The 22,721-nt window shown below is 42.8% G+C and overlaps 1 protein-coding gene across 2 annotated transcripts in view; it reads right to left on the bottom strand.

Annotated features, from left to right (window-relative positions):
• cfdp1 (craniofacial development protein 1) overlaps positions 1-22,721 on the bottom strand; it is a 50,350-nt gene that overhangs the window by 2,611 nt on the left and 25,018 nt on the right. For both annotated transcript variants that reach the window (XM_066684164.1, XM_066684163.1), the window contains one exon: positions 18,166-18,336. In XM_066684164.1, the coding sequence (XP_066540261.1) occupies positions 18,166-18,336 (171 nt within the window). The remainder of the gene's footprint in view (positions 1-18,165; positions 18,337-22,721) is intronic.

Below are 22,721 nucleotides of genomic sequence, written 5' to 3'. Positions count from 1 at the left end.
CTTGCAATGTCAGAGTTATTCCAGCTCTAACCCTAAACCAAAAAGGAACAGTTTTGATCTTTCACATTCATACAAATGAAACACACAACTCTGTAAGATATAGAGTCAGGATCTGGTCCCAGGTGTAGTAGGTTAACCCGCTTTCCCCTGGATCCTGCAGAAAGCCAGAACACAGAGGCACAACCCTACACTAAAGGGGGTTAGGGACTCTTATGCAACTTCCGTTGTCCTTCCTGCTGTGTCAAGGAGTGCATTAGGGAGGGGCTGATGCTAAATGCAGAATCTGTTGTGACACAGCATCTCTTCAATGTCACTCCTCATTGTGGGGGTTTTCTGCAGTGCTGCAATATTTACTGTGCCCTCTCTCTATAGCCTTGGACCTTTGGGCAATGCCACAAACAGTCGACAAGGAGCTGGAAGGCTATGTCCTCATCACAACGTTGCCAAATATTGCCTGCTCCTCCTGATGCAACCATTGCAACCAGGCTTAGGACCGGCACAAGCAGCGCACAGGTACAATCATATATACGTTTTAAGCTGTTCCATTGCATGATAACTGCACCACTCGATCAGACTGGCTTTTTAACAGCTCCCAACAACAGTTGTTGTTTCTCTCGGGACTGAAAACACCTCTGTGCAGACAAATCAGTAGAGATTGTTCCTTCTTGTAGCAGCATCCAGGCCTTGGTGGATTCTTTTGTTGGCCACCGATCCAGAGCGCGTTTGAATCTCTTCAAAACACCCACAATTTAACGAGCTACCGGTGTGAGTCGGAAAAAACAATATGATCACTACTGTACAAATTGTTCGTTTGTATGCTATACAATTGCTGAATTGTTCAATGCAGTGGAAATGCATCAAATATGGTGTGTTAGGAGATGATGGGAGGACACAGCGAACTCCACACTATAACCTGAGGACCTACTGAAACACAGGCTTCTATGGTGCCAGAGCTGTGTAAACCTCCTCTTAATAACTTTCAGAAGAAATGTCCTCACAGACAGTGACCCACGGCGAGGTTTGAACTGAGTTTGCCAAAGTCCTGGAGCTGTGCGATTGTGGCACTGGGCGCAAGGCGGGAACACACCCTGGAGGGGGCACTAGTCCTTCACAAGGCGACACATTCTCCCATTAATTCACTCACACCTACGGACACCTTTGAGTCGCCAATCCACCTACCAACGTGTGTTTTTAGACCCGGAGGAAACCCACGCAGACACAAGGAAAACACACCACACTCCTGACAGACAGTCACCCGGAGGAAACCCACACAGACACAGGGAGAACACACCACACTCCTCACAGACAGTCACCCGGAGGAAACCCACGCAGAAACAGAGAGAACACACCACACTCCTCACAGAAAGTCACCCGGAGGAAACCCACGCAGACACAGCGAGAACACACCACACTCTTCACAGACAGTCACCCGGAGGAAACCCACGCAGACACAGAGAGAACACACCACACTCCTCACAGACAGTCACCCGGAGGAAACCCACACAGACACAGAGAGAACACACCACACTCCTCACAGACAGTCACCCGGAGGAAACCCACGCAGACACAGGGAGAACACACCACACTCCTCACAGACAGTCACCCGGAGGAAACCCACACAGACACAGGGAGAACACACCACACTCCTCACAGACAGTCACCTGGAGGAAACCCACACAGACACAGAGAGAACACACCACACTCCTCACAGACAGTCACCCGGAGGTAAACCACGCAGACACAGAGAGAACACAGCACACTCCTCACAGACAGTCACCCGGAGTAACTCTCTAACATGAAGGTAAACAGACAATGCAAAAGGATCAAATCTGAGTATCTTCTAAACACTGATCCTATAATAACAATTTGAGGTTGAGAGTTATGTTGTATGCTCCATACTATGGAGCATCTGCTTTTGCACATGCAGATGAGAGGCTCTTGAGAAAAGAGCAGAGATATTTTTTTTTATTAGATATTCTACCATGGCCCTGGTAATCCCCAGTAGACCGACCCAGCTGTGGACACTGAGCTTGTGAAATGTGTGTTTTAGATCAGAGCGATGACAGAAGGACAGATTCACCACATTTGCGCATTACGGTGTTAAATACAGATCATTTATGATGTTACATCTTGGTTCTCTTCTGAAAGACACAGACACACTGTGGACACAAAGCCTTTCACTGTTTAGCTAAAAATGAAAATGATTTCTGCTTGTTTTTATACAGAAGCCAAAGCTGCTGGGAGCTCCAGAGTCTGAACGTTGGAACTTGGCACTTGTTCAATCCCTGGTGATGCCACACAGTGACACAAAAGAACAGTGACTGTGGTGTTACCCTGAATGGTATAAATTAGTACCTTTAATTTAAAACGTAGGCTTAAGTTAAATCAAAGAATAAATAAGAGAAGAACTCATACACAAGGAAGCTCCACATTTTGTTTCACGAACTAGGATTAAAAAAAGGATTCTTAATACTGCAGCTTTGCTCAGAATAGGCTTCAAACGTAGCTCATCAGAAAGGGATCTTAAATGGGTTTCAAAAAGATGGCTATTTAGCAAAGGGTAAGTAGAACATTGATTTTTATTACAATGTGAGAGCGCTGTAGAAGTGACATTGTCTGGAAAGCCACCATGTTGTTTGACCTCTTGGCGTACATTTTATTGTTATGTTTGAGAGATGTGTCGTCCAATGTCTGTTCTTTTTGTGAAGGGGACCACGATGGAAACAAGCCTTTGGGCTTTGTTGCGTTTTAATCCGTGATGATTTAGAGTGTATAATGACTGCTATGCTCATTTCCAAACTGTGCCCTACTCTCTACATAGTGCACTTCACAGATTATAAAACTAGTCGTACTGCACCACTACATGTTGTACTACAATGTGCAGAGGAAGATATAAGTGACTCAGCCCTACGCTTTGAGAAAAACTGTCACTGTTGTGGTAGCCTCAAGAATTCATATCCTGAAACAGCGGATACTGGAAGCCTGTGCTAGCATTTCTCCTGCGGTGTTGCTCTCAGTGTGTGAAGAGTGGGAGAAGAGGGTTGGACTTTGAACACATTTTATAAGTGATCAGAAACGTGTAAATAACTCATGAAAGAATAAAGTGACGTTAAAACCAATCACACCATTGTTTTTCTTGTGAAATTCCCAATAAGTTTGATGTGTCACATGACCCTCTTCCCCTTGAAAAAACAAAAGTTCGATCCAAAATGGCCGACTTCAAAATGGCCGCCATGGTCACCACCCATCTTGAAAAGTTTCCCCCCTCCCATATACTAATGTGCCCCAAACAGGAAGTTAATATCACCAACCATTCCCATTTTATTAAGGTGTATCCATATAAATGGCCCACCCTGTACATTAACTATATATTTTAAAGTTTTGTTGATTTGATACGCCCCATTTCATCCCCAGAATTATATTATCTACTTTAAATTTACACGGATCTACAATGAAAGATTACAGATGTCCCCCTCTCCTTCTGCAGAAGAGAATGTAATGAACCTTTAGGGAACACCACTGCTGTACCTTTAAAAGGTACATTACACCTATACAGTATCATTCCTGTGTGTAGTGCAGTGTTGTGATAATTGCAGAGCGACACAGACTCCACTGCAAAAGTATAAACACTCACAGCGAAGTAGGGCATTGCGCAGGCTTCAGCGTAGACCCTGCACTGAGTGAATGAAGCCGCGTCACTCTGCCTTAAAGGATGTAGAAGCTCCTTGATGTTTGTTTTCCACTGTTGGCCTCATCTGTCAGTCAAGATGCTCCCCTCCCCCTCGTCCCCCAGAGATGGCAGATGATCCTCCAGAGCTCCAGGTTGGATCGCCTGCCTATGTGAAGAGCCCCAGGGGAGAGAGGATTCTGGGTCTAACCCCCTGAGGGGTGCGAGTGTAAAGGCTGGCCCACACTGATCTATGTGCCTGCTTATAGTATCTTGATGATTTAGGATCAGACAGATCACTCCACCACTGTGTTCATCTAAAGCTGAAGAGCACCACTGATATAGAATCAGTAGTCATGGTCTGGGCAAGATCCAGGCCTGTGGGCACCCAGTGTGGGCCACACAAGAAATTTCAGCGCTATTTCTGCCTCCATCTAGGGCCACCACGCCCTCCACACCCTCTGTCGATGCTCCTCCCAAACCACATCCCTCCCTAAGAGACAGGGAGATGGAGGACCAGCAGCAAGCTGCAATTTGGCCTGTCGCAATAGCCTTATTTTAAAGCCCTGGTCCAGGTTTTTAATTTTGAGGTCCTCTTCTACCATAGTCTACCGAAGAGGAGCTTGGAGCACATCAGCACCAAAGATGAACTAAGATCTCATCAGTCAGAGAGCAGCAAGAACAGAGAATCCAAACTGACGAGTCATGAATAATCTTAATCATAGGAAAACACTGATGTGAGAACTATTTAAAATTGACATATTCTCCGCTTTTTCCAAAAGGTAACAACACAGTTCTGGGTCATAAAGAAATGTTTGTGACCTCCTTGGGTCAAAATACCACAAGGACCAAACACCACAGCAGCATTCTCTAGTAATCTCCAATTTCTCCTCTCTCATGTCTGTTTTACACTATCATACAAGTGTGTCCAGCGCTGCCATTGAAGTAAGGACGTATAGGACTGTGATGTGGAAACCTTGCAGAGCGCTGATTGGCCAGAGAGACTTGTGAATCACCACACAATGCAGACGACCAGCACAAACTCTCGGTACAAACTGTTTTCACGACGGCAGCTCGTAAAATTATGGCGTGGTCTTTTGAAGAGGTTCAAACGCTCCTTGGATCGGTGGCCGACGAAAGGATCCAGCGAGAGCTGGACGCTGCAACAAGGAAGGAACAAACTCTACTGATCTGTCTGAACACACCAATACAGTAAAGACATCAACGCTATATTTTCTACAGTTCGTTATTATACTACGGTAATGTTGCCAGGTGCAATATATTTGTGCATGTTAATCTGGCAACCCATCCGGCATATTGATTTAAAAACAGTATTATCAACGATTACCTTTACTCTGCTTTTCTAAGTGTTAAAATGTGTCCTGGAATGTTTTCAAAAAATTACAATTGAATAGAAATAATATAAATTTTAATAAAAGCCAAGCTTTCTTGCATGGTATTATCAGATAGAAAATGCCCTGAAATGCCCCACACACAAACACTTTGTGATGTTTTTAGCTGAGTATTTCCTGCTATAGCATAGTGTTATTTTAAACCTGACATTCACACCTGTATCAGTCAGTACTCTCTACTCATTTTGTAAATTATGGGATGTACTGATGAATTAACCTTCAATATAAAAGAGAGTTAGTCTTATTTGGAAAAGCTTAATCCTGGAAAACATGTTTTTGTTGAGCTTTGCCCTTGTGCAGCAGCTAGAACAGTCTCATGCTCCAAACTTCACCAATTTTGTCTGATTTTAAAAGTGAATTCAAAGTGTTTTTGAAATGTTAATGCAGCTTTAAATATTTAAAAGCCCAACACAGAGAGATCAGTTTGATAAGATTGGGTATAGCTGCCTGAGGGGGTTGTTTGTTGCTGAGTGAAATTACTTTCATGTAAGAACTCAGACAACAGACACGCTCTGCCTTCTACTGAACCACAAAAGACACACGGCCTGTCACTCAGACGGAAATCTGAACGGCAGGCAAAGTGAGAGGAAACTGATTAGTTTAAAATCAAATAATAGACGATAGATTCATCAATTATGGAATCGGATCATTAGCTCCATCGGTTAAAGACCCGCTTGATTCGGTTAACTGGCCTCGACACACTTCTCATCAGGCACAGAAGGGGTTAAAAGCACTGCTGTGTGAGAGGCGGGGCCTTGTGGGCAGCGATGATGTCACTGTAGATTAAAAGCCCCTGGAGAAAACCATTTACTCCCGTAACCCCCGGCTTCAAACTCGCCTCCCCTCGATACAGTTCACCCGAGCCCAGGAGCATCACCAGAGCCACACAAAGGGTTTCCCCTGGAGGTATGAGATCAGTCTTCTCACTCACACACACAGTCGCAGTCTCGTGTCTGTGAATTGTGAGGACATTCATTGTGTGGAGACTTCTCACTACATTTTCTATTAGTTCTATTGGCCTAACACTAACCCCAACCTTAAACTTAACCCAACAGTACAACATGTCTTCACCTTAAAAGGCAATGAAGGCAAGTATCCACAATGTGATATATTTCTGGTACACACACGCGCACACACACACACACACACACACACACACACACACACACTATCCCTCTCTCAGCAGTAAGCTAGGTAACTATGGAGACCTGTGAAGATGGGGCGCTCGAGGGCTTCCAGATGGGGAGATGAATGGAGACATCAGGAAGCCCAAGGGTGGCCAGAAAACTCAGTAAAACACCTTCATTCCAGCAACCCACCCACGAGAGCTCACATTTCCTAACGGCACGGGCTAATTAATGCGCTGGATTTAACGAGAAGGTCAAGGAGCGAGAGAAAATCAGAAAGGGGCCCAGTTTTTTAATATGCTGAATCTTCCAAATGTACCCTGTATAAGGGACAGGCGTTAGCATTATTTCTATTTAAAATAAGAGAGCGTTTACATTCTTCTCAGTAACAGTTTGTGACACGTGCATTTCCTTACAGTTTAAAGCCCCTGGGAACCTAAAGCGGAATGTCCTACGAGTGGCACATACATAGCCAATTTATTTTGTAAAAAATCTCTTACCCTACAGTCAGTGTGTGTGGCTGATGGTGATAGTGACACGATTCTTATGAATCATTAGGTGCCTGACGTCTCCTCCTCTGAACCTGCTACTAACGCAACACCATTTAACAGCTCAGGACGTGTGAAGGAGAACACGTCCAATTCCCTCATCTAAAAACGCTCCTGTTGGCTAACAACACGCGGAGTAAGGGGTGGGGACATTAAGGCCAGTTATGCTCTCTTCGACTCGCAGCCACAATGCCATCGTCAGGGATCCAGATACCCTTGTCCATCTGCCGACACCACGGAGAGCGCTTAGACAGTTTGGACATTTCAGAGCCAGAAGCCGTCTCTGGAATTTCTCCATAAATACTCCCTCTCTGCAAGTTTGATTAACATGGAACAAATAATGAGCTGGTTGTGTGCAGATATACTCTTGCATTCTACACAGAGTGGAGTCGGCATCACGTTTCATTATACCGTCATACTACTGCCAATCTTGGGGCTAGAGGAGCAAAAAGAGCTGAGTTTAAATGCCCGGCGTATCTCACAGAGCACAAGGACGGGGGTTTATTCACCCTGTGGTACAACCATGTTAAAACCTGTGGAGGTTGCTGGCTTGGCCATTCTTTGCACCCGGAGGAAACCAACGCAGACACAGGGAGAACACACCACACTCCTCACAGACAGTCACCCGGAGGAAACCCACGCAAACACAGGGAGAACACACCACACTCCTCACAGACAGTCACCCGGAGGAAACCCACACAGACACAGAGAGAACACACCACACTCCTCACAGACAGTCACCCGGAGGAAACCCACGCAGACACAGGGAGAACACACCACACTCCTCACAGACAGTCACCCGGAGGAAACCCACGCAGACACAGAGAGACCACACCACACTCCTCACAGGCAGTCACCTGGAGGAAACCCACGCAGACACAGAGAGAACACACCACACTCCTCACAGAAAGTCACCCGGAGGAAACCCACGCAGACACAGAGAGAACACACCACACTCCTCACAGACAGTCACCCGGAGGAAACCCACGCAGACACAGGGAGAACACACCACACTCCTCACAGACAGTCACCCGGGGCGGGTATCGAACCCACAACCTCCAGGTCCCTGGAGCTGTGTGACTGCGACAAAAGTGGATACTTTTGAGTCGCCAATCCACCTACCAACATTAAGAATATTCAGATATTTTAATCGAAAGTTAATATATATTTGTTTTATATATAATATATAAAAAACAAATCAAATAAAACCACACTTTTTAAACAAATCCACATAAAAGAAAACCAGAAAACCGTGAGAAGTGTAAGAGGCTAAAATACTGCTGATGTTCATTCTTTTGTAAACAAACAATGCAGTAAACACAACGGGTTCAGCAAAAAATATTGAGGATATGGTCCGAATATCGTATGATAAATCAATAATGTAATCATTGAAACACCTCTGCTTGGGCTCTGGGCGTTTCCGTCTTACTCTGAGGAAGAGGTAAATGGGTGGCTTGATCTTGTCTCACTGCAGTTTGACTCTTGTTTATTTGGTGGTTATCTAACCTCAGTACTGTCATCCTGCCCAGCCCTAGTTCTACAAACACTCTCAGTCAAAACCATACTCCAATTTTTCTACCACACACTCCGAATGAACAGAGCACGGCTAAGGTGATTGTGTTTAGCTCAGTGTTGTCGTGTGTGTACTGAGATTACAGTGTGTGAAGGTAACCCTGTGTGTGTAGGCTGCCTCGGTGAGAGCTGTAGACAGGGTTCATTATATATTAAAGAGGCAGGGAATAAAACATCTCCCAAAAGGTGCACAGGTGTTATTACATTCTCAATCCGCCTGTTTGTTTATTCTATAGCTGTGAGGAAGAGAGCTGGAGACGCTGCTTTATAAACAACACACGTTACGGAGCTATGGTTCGCTTAATGAAAAGTTTAATTAATGCTAGCTTCCGACATCTTATGAGCTGAAGGAGCTAACCACAGATATGCATGTTTGTTAGAAAATCTCATACACAATCACCCAACTTCCTGTTACACACAAGACTCTGTGTCTGCAGCAGAGAAGAATTTAAATATGATGTATGGTCAAAGAGAAGACTGTTTAAAAGGGATTAATTAGACTTGACCCACGAGCCAAGGCTGAGATCTGTGGATGGTCTCAGTGCTGTAGCCTTGCTGACCTCTATAATCAAAACACAGCAAGTTAAAACATAGGGCGAGTGTAAAAACAGCATGTCAGGGCTTTACTTCGGTGTCTTAACTATTCACAACCCAGGCTCCTGGTGTCGGGATGTTAAACGGAGCACTCAAAAGGCAACCGCTGCTGATTTGTGTTACAGTGTGATACGGCAAAGTTATAAAGCTATGCTCATGCTTTTTGTTGTTGTCCATCTCTCTCTCCTCAATGTGGTTACTCTTCTTATACAGACGCCATATCTATTTGGAACATGGGTGGGTTCAGGGTCACAGTGGGTCTAGAGCCTACCCCGACTCACTAGGACAAGTAACTGATTCAAAATGTTATAATGAATTATGTCAAATGACAGTCAGTGATTCAGAATCGTTTAGCTCCATTTGACTCAGCCAAAGCTATAGATGAACAAATGAATATTTGAATACACCTCGCAGCAGGACTTCAAAGAAAAGGGATGACCCTGAAATTGAAGGGTGTCCACTTTAGTGGGATCTAAATAAACAACCAGGAAAAGCTTCTGAACCCTAAATGCCGTTATGAGTATTCAACCGTGCCTACATCTATTACAGCTCTGTATCTTCAGTAGGACAAAGTGCAAGGCAAGGCAAGGCAAGGCAAGGCAAGTTTATTTATAGAGCACCTTTCATACAGAAGCAATTCAAAGTGCTTTACAAAAAAAGAAATTACATTAAAAGCCAGAGTAAAATCATAAATTCCAATAAGACAATTACATAAAAAGAGTAAAATGATTAAAATGATTAAAACAATTTAAAATGACAATAAATGAAAAGAAATACAAGAAATAAAATGCCGTTACAGAAAAGTGCAGAATATTTTAAACTGAGCTGTAAGCCTGCTCAAACAAGAGAGTTTTAAGTCTTGATTTAAATGTGTCTAACGTTGGGGCACTTCTAATATTCTCAGACAGCTGGTTCCATTTAAAAGTGGCATAGTAGCTAAATGCTGCCTCTCCATGTTTAGTTTTGACCCGAGGCAGGACTAACTGACTAGTTCCTAAAGATCTGAGATCTCTGCTCGGCTCATATCTCTGTAGCAGATCTGATAAATACGCTGGTCCTACCCCATTGAGACATTTATAAACCAGTAATAACACCTTAAAGTCTATTCTATAACAGACTGGTATCCAGTGTAAGGATTTGAGGATGGGGGTGATATGATCTCTTCTTTTGCTCCGAGTGAGAACTCTGGCAGCTGCATTTTGAATCAGCTGAAGCTGTTTAATGGTCTTTTTTGGAAGTCCAGCTAAGAGACCATTACAGTAATCAATCCTGCTAGAAATAAAAGCATGGATAAGTTTCTCTAGGTCTGGTTTAGTCAGAAAATCTCTAATCTTACTGATGTTCTTAAGATGGTAAAATGCTGATCTAGTAACTTTAGTAGCTTTAATATGACTACTAAAACTGAGATCTGAGTCCATTGATACACCAAGGTTGCGAGCCAGTTCTTTAGATTTGAGGGCTCTCGAGTCCAGATACGTAGCCAATCTTTGTCTCTCAGTGCTATTCCCAAATAGTATAATCTCAGTTTTATCTTTATTCAGCTGCAGAAAATTGTGTCCCATCCAGTTTGTGATGTGTTCAAGGCACTTGCTTAATAAGTCAACTGGGCCAGAGTCGTTTGGGGACAGGGCCATGTAAATCTGAGTATCATCTGCATAGCTGTGATAGGACAGCCCATAGTTCTGTAGAATCTGGCCAAGAGGAAGCATATATAAATTAAATAAAAGTGGACCAAGAATAGAGCCCTGGGGGACACCACAGGTTACTGGCATGTTCTCTGAAATATTATTTTCTATTTCTACAAAGTAGTTCCTGCCTTCCAGGTAAGAAATGAACCACTTCAGGACTGTTCCTGAGAGTCCAACCCAGTTTGCGAGTCTATCTATAAGAATCTTATGGTCAATGGTATCAAAGGCAGCACTAAGGTCAAGAAGTAATAGAAGAGATACCTTTCCAGCCTCTGTATTTAAGCGGATGTCATTAATTACCTTGATTAGAGCAGTCTCAGTGCTGTGATTAGACCGGAACCCGGACTGGAATTTGTCTAGGCTACTGTTTATGGACAAGAAACTAGTGATTTGCCTGAAAACTATTTTCTCAATGATTTTGCCCATGAACGGTAGATTAGAAATTGGCCTGTAGTTACTTATCAGAGAAGATTCTAAATTTTTCTTTTTTAGAAGAGGCTTTACAACTGCAGTTTTTAGTGAGCTCGGAAAAACCCCCGACATGAGTGAGGTGTTTACAATGTGGAGTATGTCTGGTGCTATAGTGTGAAACACACTCTTTAAAAAATTGGTTGGTAGTGTGTCAAGACTGCAAGTGGATGATTTGAGATGATTAACTGTGTCAGTTAAAATATTACTATCAACAGTACTGAACTCTGACATTTTAACTAAGGAGTTTTTATGAGGTGATGGAGAGGGTACAGACTCATTGTTGGATATAGATGTACTAATCGCTTGTCTGATATTCTGGATTTTAGTGTTAAAAAAGAATGCAAACTCATTACATCTCTCAGTTGATACTAATTCAGGGGCCATTGGTGTGGGTGAGTTAGTAAGTCTGTCGACCACGGTGAAGAGGATTTTGCTGTTGTTAGTGTTATTGTTGATGATGCTAGAGAAATAGGATTGTCGTGTTTTGCATATTGTCGCGTTGTATTGACGTAGCCTATCTTTGTAGATTTCTTTGTGAATATGAAGACTTGTTTTACGCCATCTGCGTTCTGCCTTGCGACACTCCCTCTTTTGGATTTGAACAACAGAAGCATTTCTCCATGGTGCTTTCTGTTTGCAAGACAAGGCCTTCATTTTAACTGGCGCAATCTCATCCATTACACTGACAATTTTTGTATTAAAACTATTCAGCAAATCATCAACAGAGTTGGATCGTTCACATGGTGTAGTGCACAATTTACTCATGAAAAGTGTAGCTGTGCAGTCCTTTATAATCCTTTTCTTGACACAAACTCTTCTATCTCTGATGACTGGTGAGGCCCACATATCAAAGAACACACAGTAGTGATCTGACAGTGCGACGTCCTTCACAGTCACTGATATGTTGAGACTCTTTGAGATAACAATATCCAGCGTGTGACCATGACAATGAGTACTCCCTGTAACATGCTGTGAAAGACCAAAAGAGTCCAATATGGCAAGTAGTTCCTTGGCAAAACAGTCCTTGGGATTGTCGATATGTATGTTAAAGTCACCAGCAATAACAAAATGGTCAAAGTCTGTAGAAATAAAGGACAGCATCTCTGTAAATTCATCAATAAAATTAGCGCTGTACTTCGGAGGCCTGTAGACAGTTACTAGTAATATCTGTGGTGTCCCTGTGGTGTCTATATCTGTGGTGTGTGCAGTGTATCGCTGAAGTATAACCACACGTGTTCCTAACGCTGAAGCAGGTATCTGTGTGGGAGAGTGAACGCATGTGTGGGCTCACCACGAGCACTTAAGAGCAGATGTCTTCCCACACACAGGTGTGTTACAACATCCCTCCTGGCCTGTGGAGGAGCACTTCTCACCGATACGTATTACATAAGCCTCTCTGAGCTGTATGTGTTACACACTTACACACACTCTAGAAAACAACTAAATTATAGGTAAACAGAACCAAAATAGTGTTTTTCTGTGTGTATGCCCGCACATACTATTTACATGAAAACGTGTAATTTCCACAGCCTCGCTACGCCTCAGAGCAGCAGACTCTATACAATTAAAGGCAAGCCCATAGGGTCTCTACGTTAGAGTGAACCACAGGGACTTTAAGAACACGTTTAGAACTGTACCAGCACTCTTAATATAACTCTCATCTCAGCCAGACACTTCCGCTCCGAGAGACACACTCAAACCCGCCCCATCTCTCCCCACCACAGCTACATCTCCACAACAGATGCTCTTCCTCCTGCATGAATGTCAAAAGACATGCTCTTTAAAGCAGTCATGCGCATCTTATCAGAGCTGGGGTCAAACTAATCTAAAAGAAATGGGAATATCCACTTCTTACGCAAGCTGTAGCTGGACCCCAACTGCCCTCTGTCCTTCTCTCGGTGGCCTTCCAGCTCTGCTCTGAAAGATTTGGAAGCAAGAGTTCAGTCAGCTGAGGGAATACTTCAGTGTTTTCAGTCTGATCTCTCTGTGTCACATCTACTCTACCGTACACAATCATTCGGAATCACTTTCCTGAACCGGAAAATCCAGCTTTAAAAAGGGCACATAATAAAATTACTGGTTCGGTGCATGTGCAGAGTAATTTGGGGACCTGGAGCCCAACAATCCATAAACTGGGGACGCACCGATCTGATATTAGGATCAGATATCGGTCCCGATATTAAAAGAATTAACTGGATCAGGTATCGGATAAATTAGCCGACCCATGGGACCAATCCATTCACTTTCAATTCCAGTTGTTTAAGCTACTAATATTCACTCATTTTCAGCTGCTAGATTTTATTTTGAATTGCACTAAATGTTTGCACGTTTACAATGTTGTATAGAATGTAAGTTATTTGTTTATTCTCAGGTTCAGCTGCTAGAATTTATTTTGGATTTCTGTTTACACTAAACATTTAAAAATAAGACTGATTACTGTTTGTGTTTGACAAAGTGAAGCTACTTATTTCCATTTTTGACTGATACCTTTTATTTATTTTATTTTAAGTTTGAAGCATTTTTTAGTTTGAATTAGAACGCTACGCCAAAGTTCTTCGCAATTAATTAAAAAATACAGTGGAACCTCGGTTAGCGAACGCCTAGGTTAGTGAACAAATCGGGTTACGACCAAAATTTCGGGTTGCGTACAGATGGCGTCAGCCCCGTGCGTCCGTTCCTTTCAAACCAAGCCTCATTCGAGCTCGAGACACAGTTACGTTCGGTTTGTTATCGTTCTTCTTCCTTTGTGTAACTTCGTTTGTGATTTCAAGTGCTTTATTTAGCCCTCAATCATGGCTCCACTTCCCAGCAGTAATTCCACGCTTCCTCCCCACACCTCCATCCACTCACGCCATTGCAGTCAAAAAGGTAAATTTTCTTTTGTTTAAATGCTTTCTTAAATGTTAGTATGTTTATTTAACTCTTTATGAACTGTATTATAACTGTTCTCATTAAAAAAAACAACAACATACCTATATAACCTTTAACACATATATTAGCGAATCAACGGGGGCTGGGAACCAATTATCCTCTATTTCCTTTAATTCCTATGGGAAAAATAGTTTTGGATAGCGAACATTTCGGATTACAACCAATTTTCTGGAACGGATTTTGGTCGTTAACCCAGGTTCCACTGTAAATAGCATTTCAGTACATTTATATCTGTGTTAATTTGGTATGTCTCGTTAATATATTTGTTAGTAATGTTTAAGTCAATCCTTATGCCTCAAGTCTCTCCCAAAAGGTAAGGCATATGGTTTATTAATTCAACAATGGTATCGGATTGGTACGGGGTTTTGACCGATACGCCAAGTTTATGTATCATATTGGTATCGGAACTGAAAAAAAAAAAAATCCCATCAGTACATCCCTCCCATAAACTGTCAAACAAGACCAGACTGGGCTGCCTAACTCTAAAAAGATAAACGGGAAAAAAACGAGTGACACACCATCGGCCTGGCTCAGCATTTTGCCATGGAAGTGAGGCACTGAAATATGCACAAAATTAGCAGTCTCCCCCAGCTTGTCCTCTGGAAGCTCGTACCAAATTTGCCCATCCCTTTAAAAATACATGATTTAAAGAGAGATGAAAGAATATTTCACGGCTTAATTTGGGAGAATGTTCTACAAATATTCCACAGATAACAGCAAGTGCCCAATGGCTTCTATTAAAGAGAGTTTTCGACTGGTAAAGACTTTTCTGAGAACATGTAAACACTTCAAAACGATTTGTCTGTGGTCACTAACTCATGCCACAGATGCTGCAGGTGGAGCTCAGGCTGAAAAACGCTTGCTCAGATCTCTAGAAGCTGCCTGGTCTGCTGAGGTTTGATTGTAGCAGTGCACTCGACTAATTAAAAGGCAAAGCCACAGCATCATTTTGTAGCAGTACACCACAGGTACTAGGTCACATTTAGAGCTGTACCAATGCACCAAATTATAACTCTCAGTGCCACACTTCCGTTCAGCCATACACACACACACACAGTTCCATGTCATCTGGCGCCATCAGATATACATCAAGATGTGACTGTTATTAAAGGTGAAGTTAAACTAATTCAGATAAAGCACCCACACACTGTACACCCTCCCTGCAGCAGATGCAGATAAATGTTTTCCTTGTAATGACTGCTGACCTTATTGTTCATGAAAAGGCAGTGTAGGAGGCTAAAGCATCTAATTGTTTGAACTGCTTTTGCACACGATTCATACAAATATATTCAACAAAGGACTTCAGCAGATTTTCCCACCTCCAGAGTCACATATGTACACCCCACAAAGAAGAAAACACGGAGGGAATACACTGGCTGCTTCTCTACAGCAAGAACACAAAGAATAGACGTGTTCTTAGGGAGAATGTCCTTCGGAGTGGAAGAGAGGGGAGGTTCAAAACACAACATTCAGGTATTTCAAGGGTTAATTGGTGTGTGTTTTTGTATACTGTTTTTAAACAAAATCTCAATGTTCAAATACAAATTCTTACAATGCTCTGATGTTTAAAAAAACAAAATGAACCTACTACACGAATATCAAAAAGTTTTAAACCTTAATCCCAGTTTCCACTTCTAGTCAGATCTATGGTCAACCAAGTTTGGACTTGAACTGACATTTATCTGTGGCCTTCGCTCTCTTCAGAACGGTTTGAACGAACTTAGACAGGAGAGATTATGAGATGCACACTCAGAAAACTCCCAGTACTCGAACAGTGCTTTTAGAATGTCTAAGTGCAGGGTACGACATGTTAATGAGAACAGGGTGCAGCAGGTAAAGTACTGAGAACCACAGGGTTGCTGCTCTGAGACCTAAGTGGTGCTCCAGGGGATGCTGACTCAGAGAGAAACGTGTAATGGCTGTACCGCTCTCTTCAACGAGGCTGTACATTTGAACATGATACTCATCTACAGCTTTTTAGTCCAGCAGCTTCTACAAATTACTCGACTTAACAGTGCTACACTGATCAAAGTGAGGTCCAAGGAAATAAACCGTAAATCAGTGCTAACTACAGAGTGGACAGAGGGAAAGTGCAAACTAGGAGTGTCAAAGGGTTAAAAAAAATTAAATGCCTGTTTAAAATCAAAATGGGTTTCATCAGAATTGATTTTTACTTTCAGTCACTTTCAACCCACCCAATGTTTGTTGAAGGAGAACATCTCTAAGACTGTGAGCAGTTCCCTTATAAAACAACAAGAACCAGCCTTTGTTTTCCTGTAGATTTAGAGCAGAGGATGTGTGTGGTCTGCTTCTAACAGGTACCAACTAAAAAAAGGAACCAAGGGCCCAGAATACTGCTGCTTTGCATTTTTCTTTTACACCACAAAGCACATGACATACAGGGGTTGGACAATGAAAATGAACCTGGTTTTAGACCACAGTAATGTATTAGTCTGGTGTAGGGCCTCCTTTTCAGGCCAATACAGCATCAGTTCGTCTTGGGAATGACATACACAAGTCCTGCACAGTGGTCAGAGGGATTTGAAGCCATTCTTCTTGCAGGATAGTGGCCAGGTCTCTACGTGATGCTGGTGGAGGAAAACGTTTCCTGACTCGCTCCTCCAAAACACCCCAAAGTGGCTCAATAATATTTAGATCTGGTGACTGTGCAGGCCATGGGAGATGTTCACCTTCACTTTCATGTTCATCAAACCAGTCTTTCACCAGTCTCGCTGTGTGTATTGGTGCGTTGTCGTCCTGATACACGGCACCGCCTTCAGGACACAGTGTTTGAACCATTGGATGCACATGGTCCTCCAGAATGGTTCGGTAGTCCTTGGCAGTGACCCGCCCATCTAGCACAAGTATTGGTCCAAGGGAATGCAATGATATGGCAGCCCAAACCACCACTAATCCACCCCCATGCTTCACTCTGGGCGTGCAGCAGTCTGGTGGTACGCTTCTCTGGGGCTTCTCCACACCGTGACTCTCCCGGACGTGGGGAAAACAGTAAAGGTGGACTCATCAGAGAACAATACATGTTTCACATTGTCCACAGCCCAAGATTTGAGCTCCTTGCTCCATTGAAACTGACGTTTGGCGTTGGCGTGAGTGACCAAAGGTTTGGCTACAGCAGCCCGGCCGTGTGTATTGACCCTGTGGAGCTCCCGACGGACAGTTCTGGTAGAAACAGGAGAGCTGAGGTGTACATTTAATTCTGCCGTGATTTGGGCAGCCGTGGTTTTATGTTTTTTGGATACAATCCGGGTCAGCACCCCAACATCGCTTTCAGACAGCGTCCTCTTGCGTCCACAGTGAATCCTGTTGGATGTGTTTCGTTCTTCTTGGTGTTACGCTGACGTTACCCTGGATACCGTGGCTCTTGATACATCACAAAGACTTGCTGTCTTGGTCACAGATGCGCCAGCAAGACATGCACCAACAATTTGTCCTCTTTTGAACTCTGGTGTGCACCCATAATGTTGTGTGCGTTGCAATATTTTAAGCAAAACTGTGCTCTTACCCTCTGCTAATTAACCCTTCACACTCTGCCCTTACTGGTGCAATGTGCAGTTAATGAAGATTGGCCACAAGGCTGCTCCAATTTAGCCATGAAACCTCCCACACTAAAATAACAGGTGTTTCAGTTTCATTGTCCAACCCCTGTAGATGCCAAATAGTGAGCCAGACTCTTGTTCAACAATCTCACTGATCAGCCTCAGTGGGATATAAGGTGAGGTCTCACGGATATCAATGCTCTCTTTGTAAACAAATTAGAACCTGTCCACAGTACAACCGGCCCTGCTTTGTGGGTGGGTGAAATGTCCCCCACTTCTCTCACAATCACCACTCAGTTCTAGCCATCACAGGCTTCTGTCAGCTGATGTCACCAATTTGGGTAGATCGCATTCTCTTGGGGGGGGGGGGGGGGGTTGGGGTGTTTAATTAGTTTTATAGTCTATAGACTATACATTTTTGGATTTGTTTGATAGCCCTTCTAAAAACCTTCTAATGTTTTACGTCAGTGCGTCAAGAATTTTGTCTTGATTTTTGTTGAGGTTTCAACAGGTAAGGTATCGTCTTACTATGTAGATGTATTACTGCAGAGCTGTGACTGTGAATTCGATTTATATTCAGTGAAGGCCTGAGACTCACCCCTCTTTGCCTCGGTTGTGGATGGCCAGCTCATCAGTGATGCCCTCCTCCGTTTTAAACGCGTCCCAGTCCAGTTTGGACTTCTCCAGTGTGCTCATCTTCTGCTTCTTGGCTCCGATGCGGTTCAGGATGCTGCCCATCCCTGCTGGCCTTTTTGCACTGGAGGAGAGACTGCGGAGAGAGAGAGAGAGATGTCAAGAGGCCACAGAGGAGGCATTTCAACAAGGACATTGAGCTCAAGAAACTTAAAACTTAAGTGACCCCGAAATCAAAAATGTCATGAGAGATGAAAATCTCAAGCGACACTGGTGCTACACGTCGAGAGGAAACAGCTCCAATGCATCAAAATAATGACACAAAAATGCAGAAAGTGGACGCCTAATAGAAAGAGACAGAAAGCAGTGGGGGGGGGGGCAATGACCCAAAAGAAAAATAAATAAATAAATAAATAAAAAACAAAGATCGAAACAACAAAATGGGGCCATTTCTCCAGCTGCTAGAACAAAGATGTCCATTTTGAATGATACAGAATTCGTCCTGACACTGGTGTTGCGCTTGGCTGGAATAATGAAATGTTAAACGATCTGTGTCAGGAAAAAGAGCTGAAGCCATCACACTGGTGGGGTGCTGGGGCTGAAGGGTGAAGGGGAGCAGCTATAGAGGAGGGTGGGGGATGGGCAGGTACCTTTTGAGGTTTCTGGGGAGAAGCAAGGGTCCAAAGACAAACTGTTTCACGCTCAGGTGAGTCATACTGGAAGTTCTTACATGAGAAATGAGAATGAAAATGAATGTGTGTGAGGTGTGGGTGTTTTCCTTAAAGGCACTCCACCTTCATCCTTTATAGACCACACAAATAGGGAAGTGCCACCACGGACTCTAGAAACGAACATAAAACTTAGCCTCAATTAATTACTACCTACTACAGCCAAGGTTCTGGAAAGGAGACTCCGTCTGATAGTGAAACCTCTGATTCAGGCGACTGATCACCTCTTTACCCTCTTGCAGATCACTGAAGGGTCATATTCCCCGACATGTGGGCTGCATCTCAACTGTGTCCTACACACTAATGTAGCTAAACTAAGAAGTGTGAGTTTGGTAGGCCAGTGCACACAATATTAACATACCACACCGTTTCTTGCTAAGGATGTGATGAACCATTGCTATGACGACACGCATCATACCAAGCTGCAGCTGCAAAACTGTTTGCCATAATTATCAAAGACTGAAACTCAAATATCTCCCTCCACACTGCGTAGTGCACAGTGTAGGTCATAACGGTCTCTACACAAACGTAATGCACTGTGCCAGATGATAAAGTAATTTATAATCCATATAAACTTCATGTCCCTCCGTCTGACATTCAGTGCCCCGTCTGTTTGTAGTAGTGTTAGATTTATAATCTGTGAAGTGTAGGGAGTAGGGCACCATTTGGGACAGAGCTTGGGTCAAAGTTTTCTAGATGTGAGAAGCTACTCCCTTTCCATTTGCAGCTGGATTTTACTTGGGACAATATTAGTTGGGACAATAATGTCTATCATTTCTGACTCAAAAATGGATGGGTTCTAAGTGTGCACTGTGGATGTTTTGTATACTCAGCTTTGACACAGCAACTACACTACACACTACATACTCACACACTAGTAGTTAGTATTAAGTGCAGTATTGGGACGCATTTATACTGTGGGAGGGTATTAAAAATAAGTGTGCACTGCAGTAAGAGCCTCTTCTGGGAAGGCTTTATAAGTTGTGATTGTTTCTGGATCAGAAAGACCACTCCAACTCATCCCAATGGTACTGGATGAGTCCTGTCACTCAAGAAAAAGCCCCTGTTCACCAGCGTAAAGCTGTGGGGTGTTTTCTGTAACTGCTCTCTGTTCTTTGTTGCAGTGTGTGAGGAGCCTACCTTGAATTATTGGTCCAAGGCAGAAACACACTGAACAAGGCTCCTGTCCATCACAGGGCATCACACACTCACCCAGTCACTCTCTCTCTCTCTCTCACACACACACGCCTGTGGACCATTTCACACACTTACCAAGCAAAACACACACACAGATAATTTCACACACATTCACCCAGTCTCTCTGTCTCACACACAGTTTTACAGTTACACCTGTGATGATCATGCACCAGACACCCACATCATCACATAGGAGAACACACACACACACACACACTTTCTGGCAGGAAATCCGTTGAAATGTTTAGAACAGATATATATATATATATATATATATATTTACCCTGCCCTTCAAAACATATAATTAACATGTACATATTCATAAAGTGTACACACACACACAGAGAGAGAAGGAGAAAGTGAGAGAGAGAGAGAGAGCACATTTGTAAGAGAGTGGAACAAAGAGCAAGAAAGAGACAGACAAACCGAGAGCTGCAGAAAGAGGAAAGAGCTGCAGAGAAATAGAGAAAATGAAATAGGTGAGAGGGTGAGAGAGCGAGAGAGCAAGAGACATTTATGAGAAATAGTGCTTGCTAAAGTCTGCCAACATGCCTTTGCCATCTGCACAGACTGTCAGCATTGTTTGGGGGGGGGGGGTTATTTTTGGACGATGTTCTTTGTTTGCGTATATCATTTTGATGTCGTTAACAACAGAACCATTTCGGCTCAGCTTTCAGATCAGTCTGCTGAATAGTGTGTGTGTGTGTGTATAAAAGAAGAAAGCAAACACAAGAGAAAAAGAGAAGTAAAGATTTTCACACCTCAAACACACACACACACACACCTGCATACTAAAGCAAGTCACATAAAGCCCATGATTACACATAGCTTTCTGCCAGCTGTTGTAGTGCAGAACAGTTCCCACGGCACCCTTAGCCTTGACTGACTAAACACTCTCTCTCCACACACACACACACACACACACACACACACACACACACACACACACACACACACACACGGGTCTAACTAACGTTCAGACTCAAGATCAGCTGATGTTGAGGTCCCACAGACTTATCAGTAAAAATCCCTCTGTGTGTGTGTGTACCTTACCCTCCTCTCTTCTTCTACCTCACCTCTTTCCTGTAAGCCATCCTTCATAACAGGATTCAACAACTAATATAAACCTGCAAAGGTTCAGCAAACGCTTATTCCTTCAGTCAGTGTCATCTTTAAAAGTGTTAAGATAGAGCCGTAGATATGAAGGGTATATGATATGTGCCATAAATCCTGTGCTGCATCTGTCTAGTAAACAGCTAAATAAATTATTAGAGTCAAAAAAAAACACAGTGAGACAAGAACACCTCAAATGAAATGACACCCCTTTTATTTACTGACCTGCAGTAAGACAGGAACGCCTTCTTCCCTACACTAGTGTTCACGACCACATTACACCTGTCCTCCAGCATCTGCACCTGGCTACCTGTCCCTCCTTCCTATGTACCTTCTCGCTCTCAGGTCTTCAGCTGCTGGACTCCATCATCTAAACTCTATGGTCTTGGTGAGCTGGCGTTCTCCCTGACTCTGGAATTCCATACCGACTCTGGTCAAACAACCTCCCTCTCTTCCCATATTTAAATCTACAATCTTAAAACTCTTTTCTCTTGCTTACGGTATCCCTTCTGTTTACCTCAGTCTAATACTCGCTACTCATCTTCTGATGAAACTCCAACACTATTTTGGGGGCCTCCTAACCACTGAACCTCTATTGTCTTTTGTCTACAGGGTGGGCCATTTATATGGATACACCTTAATAAAATGGGAATGTCAATAAGTTTAATGTGTCAGATGACCCTCTTCCCATTGTAAAAACAAAAGTTGGATCCAAAATGGCCGACTTCAAAATGGTCACCACCCCCATATACTAATGTGCCATAAACAGGAAGTTAATATCACCAACTAGTCCCAGTTTATTAAGGTGTATCCATATAAATGACCCACCCTCTAGATTGTACAGAGTGTCTCTACATATCTGTCTATGTACTTTTGATTGTAAGCGTCTTTGGGTTTTACAAAAGCACTATATAAGAGTAAGGTATTATTATTATTATTATTATTATTAGTACTAGTAACAGTATTAGTATTAGTATTAGTTTTAGTATTATTATTATTAGTAGTACTAGTAGCAATAGTATTAGTAGTAGTATTACAAGTAGTAGTAGTAGTATTAGTACTAGTAAAAGTACTAGTATTAGTAGCACTAGTTTTAGTACTATTAGTACTAGCAGCAGTAATAGTATTATCATTAGTACTAGTAGCAGTAGTAGTATTATTAGTAGTATTACTGGTAGTATTATTAGTACTAGCAGCTGTGGTATTATTAGTAGTAGTGATAGTAACAGTAGTAGTATTAGTAGTAGTAGTACTAGTAGTATTATTAGTACTAGTAGCTGTAGTATTATTATTAGTAGTAATAGTAACAGTAGTATTAGTAGTAGTACTAGTAGCAGTAGTAGTATTATTACTAGCACAAAGCTTCTGTTGTCACTGTTCACTGATGCCTCACAATAAGAAGAGCAGAAACAGCTAAATCACCAGTGAACCTTTTCTAGTTAAATTCATGCGATTAAACCCCACTTAGCCCTCTCCTCAATCT

This window comes from Hoplias malabaricus, chromosome 11 (genome assembly GCF_029633855.1).
Source record: "Hoplias malabaricus isolate fHopMal1 chromosome 11, fHopMal1.hap1, whole genome shotgun sequence".
NCBI lineage: Eukaryota > Metazoa > Chordata > Actinopteri > Characiformes > Erythrinidae > Hoplias > Hoplias malabaricus.
Note: the sequence above shows the minus strand (reverse complement) of the source record. Positions and strands in the feature narration are given on the sequence as shown.